At 40.7% G+C, this 13,239-nt stretch overlaps 1 protein-coding gene across 3 annotated transcripts in view; it reads left to right on the plus strand.

Annotated features, from left to right (window-relative positions):
• RPAP3 (RNA polymerase II associated protein 3) overlaps nt 1-13,239 on the plus strand; it is a 41,570-nt gene that overhangs the window by 882 nt on the left and 27,449 nt on the right. For all 3 annotated transcript variants that reach the window (XM_075857017.1, XM_075857015.1, XM_075857016.1), the window contains exons 2-9: nt 684-849; nt 4,446-4,589; nt 5,423-5,548; nt 7,240-7,367; nt 7,480-7,601; nt 9,169-9,239; nt 10,922-11,068; nt 12,315-12,442. In XM_075857017.1, coding sequence (XP_075713132.1) covers nt 697-849; nt 4,446-4,589; nt 5,423-5,548; nt 7,240-7,367; nt 7,480-7,601; nt 9,169-9,239; nt 10,922-11,068; nt 12,315-12,442 — 1,019 coding nt within the window. In that variant the 5' untranslated portion in view covers nt 684-696. The remainder of the gene's footprint in view (nt 1-683; nt 850-4,445; nt 4,590-5,422; nt 5,549-7,239; nt 7,368-7,479; nt 7,602-9,168; nt 9,240-10,921; nt 11,069-12,314; nt 12,443-13,239) is intronic.

The raw sequence follows: 13,239 nt of genomic DNA on the forward strand, positions 1-13,239 counted from the left end.
GGATTGTAAAGAGCGGGTACGTATATAGAAAAAAAAATCGACTTTTATTTTTAATCCACTTCAGGTTGTGGCTTCAAAAACTGCACCAAAATGGCATGGTGTGAATATGCCCTAATAACCGTAAAGCCCACACAATCCCTGAGTGAGAGCAGCATGCTGATGGCTAGATTGTATTTGATGGTCTGCTGTATTCTTTCTTATCAATATTTGTTTTGTGCTGAAACAATGAGACCCAAACATTGCAAAATGGATTAATAAAATTGATGAAAAAATAATCTAGTAGCATAACATTAATTTTATATACTCATCAAAGGTTATCTGTCAGCGTCCTCTAAACTGCTGGCTGCGTTCTATATACACAGGGTGGGCAATGTAGCGTGACTATACCCGTGGAGTCCATCATGCAAGTTGCATGACTGAGAAATCAACTTTTTAATGCCCCCAATGCTCGCAGGTCCCCTTAATGTTTACGTGCTCCAGGCTCTCTTCGTTGAACACTGCCAGCTGTTTATATTGGCCGTGACATCCAGGTGGAGAATGAATGGCGAGGTGGCTGCGCATGTGTGCCGCCCTCTTTATTCTGTTCTGTGTTAGTTACGGAATCAGTTGTAGTGGTCTGGGGTAGACATGGATCTGTATAACATACATTATGAAAGATTTTTCATTCCCTTTTTGTTTTCAAGGCACATCACGACCATGTCTTCTCCAAACAAAGCACTCGATTTACAGTTACAAATGAAGCAAAATGCAGAGGAGCTGCAGGACTTTATGAGAGAGCTGGAAAGCTGGGAAAAGGATATAAAACAGAAGGATGCCAAGCTGAGTAAAGAGACCGTGGCAGGTGAAGAGGTAAGCATATCTACAATACATGCAAGCATGCAGCACATCTGTGTCGTACAGAAAGCCCAATCCAGACCCATATTTTACAAGATCCTAAGTCATTTTCTACAACTGAACCCGGTTTTCAAATATCTAGTGCCAACCCAGAATCATAGGGGGGAAAAATCTCCAGTGATTGCAAAATAAATGTACACAGTGCTAGTGGCCCCCTTTTTAGAGGAGATTTGAGCCCCAAAATTGTTCCTGCTGCCTCTGCAAAGGGTGCTTCCAGGTTAAGTGGGGTCCTGCTTGTAAAATTTGCACTGGCAGCAGGAAAAATGTTAGGGTCATCCTCTAATACAGAGCAACACATTGAAAATGGTCCATAGATGAGAACATAATTCATCAGGTGAACATAAAAAGCAGCCTCTCGTGGGAGCATACATACGAGCTCTGGGCATGGTTCAAGAAAAAAACGACATACATTGACCGTAATATTGGTGGAGTAACTGCAATGCCAATGTCTACCCTTATACAGGTGTTATAAGAAACAAACGCTTTTAAAAAGGTTCACTAAGAACTTAAGAGGAACCTGTTACGTCGAAAGTCTAGACCTATCTGTGGGCATCATGTTGTAGAGCTGGAGTAGGTGAGCAGATTTATGTGTATTTATGTACTGAAATATTCAACATAACTTGTAATTTATTTATACCTCTGCTCTTTCTCAACTTGGGAGTCCAGGGGGCAGTCCTACTCAGTAAATGACAGCTCATTTTATGCACACTCATAGGGGGGAAGGCTGTCAATCCGTGATTAGAACCACCCACTGGACTCCTAATCTTAGAGCAGAGATTTTAATAAATAAATTCAAAGTTATAAAGAATTTTGTGTTACAAAACTATTTATCTATCTTATCTCCTCCTGCTCTACAACATACTGCCTGCAGATTGGACTGCAATTTCAGCATGACAGATTCCCTTTAAAGTCGTTTTCCAGCCAGTAAAAATTGATGGCCTATCCTCTATTTATTGAGTGATTTTTTATTTTTGCAGTGTTCACCATGTGGTAAAAACATGTTCACCTTATTCTGCGGGTCGATATGATTACGGTAAAGAAAAATTCTTAATAGGTGTACAAAGATGGCCCCCAGGCTGCCATGACAACCATCGGCGGCGATGGCATGTCAGGGGGGGCCGCCCCCCCCATTCTAACGGCTTAGATGCCGCAGTCGCTATTGGCCGCGGCATCTAAGGGGTTAAACGAGTGGGATCCTGCTTGCTACACTGAAGGGTCGGCTGTAAGATCCAGCCGACACGCACGTTCTGAGCCCGCTCCATACTCCCCCACCAGACCTAAAGAATAGTCTGAGAGTTCAAGCAATGAAACTAGCTGCAGGAAATGTTATAAAAAAAAAACATTACTCACCTGTTACATCCCCCCGCCACTCCAGCGCTAATGCTCTAGTGGTTCCCGCCGGTCTTTCTTTATCTTCCTAGAGTGATGAGGTGCTGAACCAGTCCGTGATTGCTGCAGCCAATCACTGACCTCTGCTGTCACGTGCAGTACATGATAACGTCACCGCTGAGTCCAGTGACTGGCTACAGAAGTCAGGTGCCAGTACATCATTGTTGTTGGGATCTCCTAACCCCACAGCATTAGGAGCTGTAAGATAAAGAAATCCACAATATGCTCTCTCTGTCCATAGATGTTTGGATACTGAGGGGAGAGTTTAACATATTCTGTTTTCTGTCCATTCTTCCCTGATAGCCTTTGTGTCCTGGAACCCTTTTATCGTCCCTCTGTGTCCTGCTAGGCAAACATAACCAGAGAGAATATGGCAGATAAAGCACAAGTTTTTACAGGGTTAAAAAGTGCCATTAAATAAATATGCATACCATATATACAGTGAACAGATCATCGCTGAATGAGTCTCCTATGGTGTGAATATTGATCGTAAACTATCAGCATTGTGAGAAACTAGACATGGACCGCACAATCCACAGTATATACGTTGATCTGAGCCGCTAGGCATAATTTAGAAACATGAACATGAGGTTCTTTGTAAACATTTTGATCAAACTGTATAAGCCCACTTGCCACTTCACGGCGAACTCTTTAAAGTGGGTCCCTACTCTATCGGCTGCAGCACCGCATGGCGGCCCCCGCCACCGCAGCACCGCTCCCGCAGAGGGAGCAACCCAGTGGTCCAAAAGCACCCATGCTAACAGACCGTGCCGAGCCTCCTTGGATCTGGGCCACGTCCCACCACAAGTGCAGCACTACAGCAACAGACACCACCATACAGCACCACAACATGTGAACAGATGGAATGAGCTCACCTTGCCATGAGCCCCCAGTGGCCAACTGAGAGCACAAGCAAGAGCAGGAACATTTCCTCATTTCTTTTGTTTTACTTGGCACCAGCACTCCACCCATTTGAAAAAATACCCAGCTGATTTTAATTCAGGAATGACCTCATAAGTGTTCCTGCTCTTGCTTGTGCTCTCAGTTGGCCACTGGGGGCGCATGGCAAGGTGAGCTCATTCCATCTGTTCACATGTTGTGGTGCTGTATAGTGGTGTCTGTTGCTGTAGAGCTGCACTTGTGGGGGGACGTGGCCCAGAGCCAAGGAGGCTCGGCACGGTCTGTTAGCATGGGTGCTTTTGGACCACTGGGTTGCTCCCTCTGCGGGAGCGGTGCTGCGGTGGCGGGGGCCGCCATGCGGTGCTGCAGCCGATAGAGTAGGGACCCACTTTAAAGAGGTCGCCGTGAAGTGGCAAGTGGGCTTATACAGTTTGATCAAAATGTTTACAAAGAACCTCGTGTTCATGTTTCTAAATTATGCCTAGCGGCTCAGATCAATGTATATACTGTGGATTGTGCGGTCCATGTCTAGTTTCTCACAATGCTGATATTGATCGTAAACTAAGTTCTTGTCTTAGAAGGGGCATGGCTTCTAGAGAACAAGGTGTCATTTTACCACGTTCTAAAGCACTGGTACAACCACATCTTGTATATGCAGTCTAGTTTTGCCCTCAGACTATAAAACAGATATTGGGGACCAAATTAAGGTGTAGGTAAATGTTTTTGAAATGAAATGTATATACACCAGAACAGGGGTCAGCAACTAGCGGTACTCCAGCTGTAAAACTACAACTCCCAGCATACTAGAGAAAAGAAGGTTGAGGGGGAATATGATATCTTTATAGAATAATGAAAACTTGTTTTTCAAGGTTAAAAAAGTGATTTAATCTTAGAATAAGAAGGTTTTACTTTACTGTCAGAACTGTAACGTTCTTCTACATGCTCCCACAGGTATTGGTAATGGGAGAAATTGTGGGTAGATGTGAGAAAGGGTTAGACACCTTAAGAAAACCAATATACAGGGTTACGTAGTGACAGTGGAGAATATCCATCTGGGATCTGTGATTGGCAATAGAGGGTTAGGAAGGAAGTAATCTATGCCCTTCAACTGTCTTTTTTCTCGAAGTTGAACCTGAAGGATTTGTGTATTTTCATCCCACTAACTGTGTGACTGTAAATGCCAATTCAATATAAAACTGCTATAAATCTTGAACGTTTAGTTTGTAATATGTATATTAATTATGTAAATACTTTTCATGTAGACATTACCACCAGTTAGAAACAAAGACTACAGAAAAAAGAAAAAGAGCAGGAGTAAAGTGTCCACCGAAACGAAGAAAAACGAAGAGAACAAAAACCCGAAGAGAAAATTGCATGACTACGACTACTGGGAAAAGCTGGATGTGGTAAGTGTAAGCCATAGTATTATACACAGCACCTTATGTTTGTTCTGCATAATGAAATCTATTATAAGAACATTATATCAAGTACTGAATGCTGATTTTTTTTTTTAATTGTGGCACATATTGAGGCTTATGTTTTTTTGATATTTTTGCCCATGAATACTCACTTAGTTGCCTTATTTTTGGGAAAATGTATACTACACGCACTTCTTTCTGATTTGGTCAGGAATATAATATATATACATTAACATTTGTTACCCTAGAATCTGTGACTTCAATACGCTATCAGTCTAGTGAGTGATCTGGATTACTGGACTCCCTTTATATATAATCATGTTCTACCTGGATGACCTCTTTAGGTTGTTCCCAGTTCCTCAAAACGTGTTTTCCCAACTTAAATAGGATATGCCATGAATGTCTGATAGATGCAGGTTTTAGCTCTGGTACTCGTACCTATATCCAAAACGGGGGTCACTCGACCCCGTCCGGAGTTATGGAAGAAGACAAACAAGAGGGCTCGGCTGTTTCGGAAACTACCATAATAATAAACGGAGATAGTGACCACTTAATGCTACATTTCCACTGCAGCGACCGTGAGTGGACAGACACTGCATCTCTAGCAACCCCCCCCCCCCCCCTTTCCCACCGTGCAGGCTTAATTTTAAGCGGGGATTGTCTCGGATAATGCCTTTAAACGTTCGCCAAAGAATTATTTGTGTACTTTAGGTTAATCAAGAGCCTTTTATGTATTGTTTTTGTAATGGACACATCCGTATTTGTCTTTCCATATATGCTAGGTTTTAAAATGTAACTGTATAATATATCTTCTGGTTTAGGACAAAGCCTTACAGGAGCTTGATAAAGAGGACAACACCAATGAATCAATGTCTGCTGAGTCTGATTCTGGAGACGAAGATGGCATTAGAATTAATACAGAAAAGGCTTTGGCAGAAAAAGAAAAAGTATATTGTGCATTTTTATGTGTTCCTTTGATACATTACTACACTTTGGGTACTACTTACCTGCTAATTATTTTTCTCATTTTGTTTTCTTGTCTGCTCAAATGTTGTTTAGCTAAGCTTTGTAAGGCTATGTTCACACGGGGTCTTTTGCCGAGTTTTTTGACGCGGAAACCGCGTCGCAAAACTCGGCAGAAACGGCCCGAGAACGCCTCCCATTGATTTCAATGGGAGGCGTCGGCGTCTTTTTCCCGCGAGCAGTAAAACTGCCTCGCGGGAAAAAGAAGCGACATGCCCTATCTTCGGGCGCTTCCGCCTCCGACCTCCCATTGACTTCAATGGGAGGCAGGAGAAAGCGTGTTTTCTGCCCGCGGCGCTCAATGGCCGCGGGCGAAAAACGGCGCGATCATTGCTATTCACACGGAGTATTTTGGGGGAGGAATATCTGCCTCAAAATTCCGTTTGGAGCTTTGAGGCAGATATTCCTCCCCCAAAATACTCCGTGTGAACATAGCCTTAGGGCAGGCTATGACCAGAGACAACAGTTTGTCTAATTTGTTTATTAAATAATTAAATCCACACACATTTTTTAGGAATTCAAATGCTTAAGGCCCTATCACACAAGCCAAGGATCGGGCAAACGAGCGTTCATATAAACGCTTGTTCCCAATCATTGCCCTGTGTAATAAGCGCAACGATCAGCTGATGAACAACCAAACACTCGTTCATCAGCTGATCTGCCCTTTTATGCAGCATTAAAAATCACGGTTGTCGGCAACACATCTCCCTGTGTAATCAGGGAGATATGCTGCCGACATGATGAAAATGTATAGGGATGAGCAATCGTAGTAACGTAGTAATCATTGCTTCGTGTGATAGGAGCAAACGATCGCAGATCAACGAGCTGTCTCATTGATTGGCTCTCGTTTAGTGCTGATCAGACCCTTGCCCATACTTTACACTGCAGCTCTGGTTGTTTGGTTCGCTTGCTGTTTATAGGCTCAAACTCACAAGGAACTGCAGGAAGCTATTACTTGTAATAATACAAGGATGGAAACATTAGCAAACTATGATAAACAAAACCAACCATGAGATAATTAGATGCACGTGGTAATGCAGATGAGCATCGTTGAATTTTTATGGAGTTCCCTTTGGGTTGGCTGCGACTCAAAAAGCGCCAGTGCCAGAGGCTGTATCACCAATTTCATAGAACAAAAGAAATGTCTAAGACTAAGTTCACACATTTTTGCCACGGATTGGCCAGTGGGTCTAATACAATGGAGTTAATCTGTGGATTTCCACAAGCTGCAGATTTTAAACTTCGCAGTGCGATCATTATTCCACACCGATCTACTTAAATGTGTGTGAATGGGGTATAAAATACTCCTTTCAAATGCATTGCCGGCTGAATGCTAGCGGATTCTGTCAGGATTTAAGCTCAGAATCCATGCCTAAATCCTGATCGAATCCTGATCGTGTAAACGTGGTCTTAGAGCTCTTGTGGTTAATTGAAACAGGGCTGTTTAATTCCATAGCAATCTATTTTCATTCCAAAAATCAGCGTTTTAATGGAGTCCGCTCTCGGCTACATTGGGGCAGGCGTGATGATGACTTGGTATCTATGGAAAGTAACTAATTCAGACAAAACTGAAAATAAGTTCAATAATTATGCAAATTGTCAATGTTTACTTCAGGGAAATAATTATTTTAAAGCTGGGAATTATGATGAAGCTGTGCAGTTCTACACAAGAGGCATGAATGCTGATCCATACAACGCGGTATTGCCTACAAATCGAGCATCTGCTTTCTTCAGGCTAAAAAAGTAAGTGTTTTGTCCTGATTTTTTTTTTTTTAAAGAACAAGTGTGTTTTTTCTATTTGTATGTTCCCTTAAAGCTGATAGCATTTTCTTTCCATATTTTTTATTTTTTTTAGGTATGCTGTGGCTGAATCAGACTGTGATCTGGCTATTGCTATAAACCGCAATTACTGGAAAGCCTATGCTCGGAGGGGAGCCTGTCGTCTGGCATTGAAGAATTTCCAAGGAGCAAAGGAAGGTTGTCTACGAGGCTGTTTTTTATTATCTCACATTTTGTACAAAAATTAAATGATTACCAGTACATATAAGTTTTTGAGTTCCAATCTTCTGTCAAACTGTTAAATATACTTCCTCCCTTAGTAAAATTTTAACCCCTTCAGGACCCAGCCATTTTTTTGGATTTCCGTTTTCATTTTTTCCTCCCTACCTTTAAAAAGCTATAACTTGTTTTTTTGTTTTTTTTTCTGTCATTATAGCCATATGAGGGTTTTGTTTTTTGGGGACGAGTTGTAGTTTTTAACGGTAGCATTTGTTGTGCCATATAATGAATGGGGAAACTAAAAAAAATTCTTTGTGGGGTGGAATAGGAAAAAAATAGATTCCTCAATTTTTTGAGGGGTTTTGTTTTTACGGCTTTTACCATACGGTAAAAACAGCATGTTTACTTTATTCTACCAGTCAATATGATTACGGTGATACCAAACTTATATTGTTTTATGTTATACTACTTTTACAAGGAAGAAACTGTTAAAAATAAAATTTGTGTTTTGTCGCCACATTCTGAGAGGCATAACTTTTTTTATTTTTCCATCGATTAAGCGGTAATCAGACGAGCTTTAGTTTCTATTGGTGCTATTTTGGGCTACATGAGACTTTTTGAACCCTTTTTATTAAATTTTTTTGTGACATGAAATTACCAAAAAAACAGCAATTCTGGTGTTTTATATATTTTTTTACTTTTATGGCGTTCATCGTGCACATTAAATATTGCTATATTGTAATAGTTCGGACTTTTACGGACGCAATGATCCCAGTTTTGTCGTTTTTTATTTTTATTTTTTACATTACTTCAGAGGAAAAAATGGGAAAAGGTTGTTTTTTTTAAACTTTTAATTTTTTAAGTTTTTTTTACACTACTGAAAACTTTATTAAACTTTTGTTTTGCACCTTTTATTAGACCCTCTAGGGCACTTGAACCAGAGATTGTTAGATCGCTGGTACAATACACTGCAATACTAATGTATTGGCGCCCCACTAATGTATTGCAGTATATAGCCATTTTTACAGGCTCCTGTTTAGCCGTGCCAGAGACACGGCTTAACAGGAGATGAAGAAAGGTAGCCCTGGGGGCCTTTATTAGGCCCCTGGGCTGCCATGACAACCATTGGCGCCCCCCGATCTCTTTGCGCAGGGGGGGGGGGGTGATGAGCTGTCAGAGGGGGGCGTCTCCCTGTTTGTAATGTGTTAGATGCTGCGATCGTGCTTAATCGCAGCATCTAAGAGATTAAACAGTCTAGAACAGCGTGATCGCTGTTCCTGGCAGTTATTCCTGGGTGTCACCTGTAAAACACAGCTGACACCCACTGCGTACGGAGTGGGCTGAGCCCGCTACGAACATTATCTCCCCCACCACAACGGAATAGTACGTTGTGGCGCATGAAGAGGGCATACCCTGGGAAGATATCCAGTATTAAGTGAACTAATATAATTGGCTTTCTTGAATCCTTCTAAGGGGGTTGCAATTAAAAATACTATTTATGTAATGTATTTATTTTATTCATGTTATTGTTTTGTTTTTTGCATAGATTATGAAAAGGTTTTGGAAATGGATCCAAACAATTTTGAAGCCACCAATGAGCTAAAGAAAATAGCCCTGGTAATTTTTTCTTTTAATTAAATCAGTTAATTTGCTTTTTAATGTAGTTTCATAATTTATAAGATTGAAAAAAGACACCGGTCCATCAAGTTCAACCTATAATCATACCGTGGTAATCCAGAGAAAGGCAAAACCCCCATGAGGTTGATGCCAATTGCCTCATTAGGGTAAAAATTCCTCCCTGTCTCCAAATATGGCATCACAATAAATCCCTGAATCAACGTCCCATCTCCAGAATCTAGTACCCATAACTTATAATATTACATTTTTCAAGAAAGGCATCAAGGCCCTTGAACTTGTTTAAAGAATCAACCATCACAACATCTTCTGGCAGAGAGTTCCATAGTCTCACAGTAAAGAATCCCCATCTGTGATGACGGTGAAACCTTTTCTCCTCTATACGAAGAGCATGGGCCCTTGTCATGGTTACAGGCCTAGTTAGAAAAAGATCATTAGAAAGTTCTCTGTACTGTCCAATTATATATTTGTACATTGGAATTAGATCGCCCCTAAGCTGTCTTTTTTTGAATACTGAATAGCCCCAAGTTTGATAACCTTTCTTAGTACTGCAATCCGCCCATTCCCTTAATTACCTTGGTCGTCCTTCTTTGCACCCGTTCTACTTCAACCATGTCCTCCTCATGCACAGGTGCCAAAAATTGTACACAATATTCCTTATGTGGTCTTACTAGTGATTTATATAGAGGCAAAACTATATTCTTGTTATGAGCATCTATGCGCCTCTTTTGATGCATCCCATGATTTTATTTGCCTTGACAGCAGCTGCCTGGCACTAATTTGTAAAGGTAAAATGTACTGTCCACCAATATCCCCAAATCTTTTTCAGTAGTCGTTTTACCCAGTGTTTTGGCATTTAATGTATAATTGTAAAATCTGTTTCCTCGGCCCAAGTGCAGAACCGTACATTTATCCACATTATACTTCATTTGCCATGTATTTATTTTTTGTTTCATATAACACTACACAATCCTGCTGTGCATATTTTGGTATTACCTGCTACTTATGATTGTACACAGAGTGTGCACACGCAGCAATTGCAATGAATGGGATTTCACACAGAGTCATAGCCTGTAATGCCCTTCTTAAATGAGTACAACTGACCTTCACAACCTCACCAACACATTCAAAGTACTTTGCAGAGGATTTGTCACCTCTCTTGACATGTCTGTTTCAGTTTATACTTAGTGCTCCCCATGAAATTACAATGCTGGGGCATTTTTTCTTTGTTCTCTGTTATTCCCCCTGGAAATGTATGAATAAATTGACAACTGGGAGTTACCATTCCCCTTGTCAAAAGGTCATGTCTCTACACATTTCGACACTGTCAGAACTGGTTGGACAGAGGACACATCCCTACTGGTAACACCTAGTTGTCAATTTATTCATAAATTTGTAGGAGGAATAACAGAGTAACGGGCCAACACAGAGCAAGCAAATATGTTTCCGAATTGTTATATTTTGGAGAATACAAGTGTTTACTAAAACAGACTTGTCAGGAGAGCTCTCCTCTCCTCTAAAATGTGTAAAGAATTCTGCAGTAGTGTAGACAGTCCACCTTTATAGAACATTCACTCAAGTAAACGTGTGACTCCAATAATAACATCTATGTTATGTTCTGTGTTCAATGAAGATTAATCAACTATTAATGTGTATGTTTTTAGGAAATGCAGTCATCCTCTAGTACATTACAGCAGAAAGAAGACATTAGTGAAAACATTAAGGAGAAAAGTTCAGAAATATGTGAAGAAGAAAAGAAACACATAGAAGCTCAACAGATGAAACAAAAAGCCATTGTACAGAAAGACCTGGTAGGTTTTCATTTCACCTTAAACTTTTCAAAATGTAATTGCATCTACTAAACAGCCCCCCAAAGCACCAAGTTGGGCATGCAAGGGAAGCACTGTCTGATCCTGTGCAGTCACATGGTGTATCACATGATCCCTCTCAGAGTCATATACCGTGTCACGTGGTCCTTTTCAGAGCCGCTAACTGAATGATAGGGATCAATTGCGCACTGGCCCTTTCGGCACTTTGCGGTGGTACCATTTGTACCCACTAGTATATATTTTTTTTAGGGTATATATTGATGTCCTAATTTTAATAGTTGTGACATAGTGACCGGTTCTCTTCATAAACTACGCTGTGTACATTATTAGGTACACTTGTGTATATTCGCTCGTTAATGCAAAAATCTAATCATTCAATCATAATGAATAAAATCATTCAGACATGGTCATCAGACATCGGTCCAGGTGTTTAACAAAAAAGCAACAACTGGACTTTAGCTTTTACATAGAATGGTTCAGAATACTAAGCATCCAGTAAGGATGATTTGTGTGGGTAAACATTGTGCTTCAAGCTCATCATAACCAATACAAATAATTATACATTATAGCAGCGGTTCACACAGGAATATGTCTAAATATTGTACATCAAAGTGGCCAGAGCAGCCGAAGACCACAGCAAACCCCACTCCTGTCATGCCCTGTGCCAGTGGTTTAGGCTGATGATGGTACTTAGAGACATTCCCTGCACTATTCCACCATCATAGAATGGGTTACTGTTTTTGCTGACCATGTGTATGCCTTTTATATTCAGAGACCACCAATCTTCATGGCTATGTCCGGCAGCATAACATTCAGTGTCACAAAGCACTCATCCTCTCAATCTAACTTCACCACCATGAGCGTGAGTTTATATTTAAATCACACTCACCTGATCTCAATCCAGAAAAGCACATTTGGGATGTACTTCAATGAGAGACCTGCATTATAAATGTATGCTACAATGTTAACATAGACCGATATCTCTAAGGAGTGCTTCCAGCACCTGAAAAATAATGAATAGAAAAGGTGGGGGAGTCTTACCCAGTACTGGAGAGACCTACCTGGCGCTTGAATGTGCATTTATTTTGCAGTGCTTTTGTTGCTAAATATTCTGGCCAAAATACGCCTTTGTTGTGTAGTCAATCGTAGGCATTTGTTTTCTCTTACACTATCCAGACTTATCTGCCCTATCAGAAAGTTACGCAAAAATGTATTTTAATTGTTACAGGGAAATGCTTACTTTAAAGAAGGAAAGTATGAACTTGCCATTGAGTCCTACACACATGGAATTGCCGCGGATAGTACAAACGCACTGTTACCGGCAAATCGAGCCATGGCCTACCTGAAAATTCAAAAGTAAGGATCCTTTTCCAACTGAATTTTGTATACACTTTGATTGAATTCTATCTTTCCAAATGTAGCGCAGGCTATTGTAAGGAGGGGAGAAGTGCTGGTGTCCAGGTCCCTTAGTAGCCAACAGCTGTATGAGCTCCTAAAGTCCAAGGCAGTCAAAATGTTAGAATTTAACTCAATTTAAACACGAACCTCACACAGGTGGCTTCTGTGTGCAGTCCGTTGTTTCACGGACCAAATCAAATGAAAAGGCCGAGACTGTTCTGTCAAAAACGCACAGGAGTAGGACCTGTCCTATTTTTGACGGAACGGCAGCACGGTTCAGTTAAAACAACGTAAGTGTGCATGGCCCCATTGAAATGAATGTGTCAGGGTGCTATCAGTTAAAAAAAATGGATAGCACCCTGACAAAAAAAACTGAAGTGGGCATGAGGCCTTATTATGAATAAGATATCCTAGGGCTTTCAAAATTAGTTGTAATGTATTCTATCGATGCTTTTGTGAGAATAATCCTGAATGTACGTGTTGTTTTAAGTGTGGACGTTTGATGCCCTCTTATTTGTTTTGTAAAGTCAAGGTCACTTTCTTCTATTAACTAGACCGTGTTCACCTGTCGCTGAGCCATCTTTATGTAATTCCTTTAGAGGCCTTTGTGCAAACAGAGTGACATATAAGAATGTGAATGTACTAGAAAAAGGTCAGAAGAAGGTTAATGGTTGTGAATCAATAGTCTTTTCATCTCGTGCTAAAAATAAGTATAAAAGAGAATATTGTTATTTCATTTATGAACCTTAAGTATT

This window comes from Rhinoderma darwinii, chromosome 3 (genome assembly GCF_050947455.1).
Source record: "Rhinoderma darwinii isolate aRhiDar2 chromosome 3, aRhiDar2.hap1, whole genome shotgun sequence".
Taxonomy (NCBI): domain Eukaryota; kingdom Metazoa; phylum Chordata; class Amphibia; order Anura; family Rhinodermatidae; genus Rhinoderma; species Rhinoderma darwinii.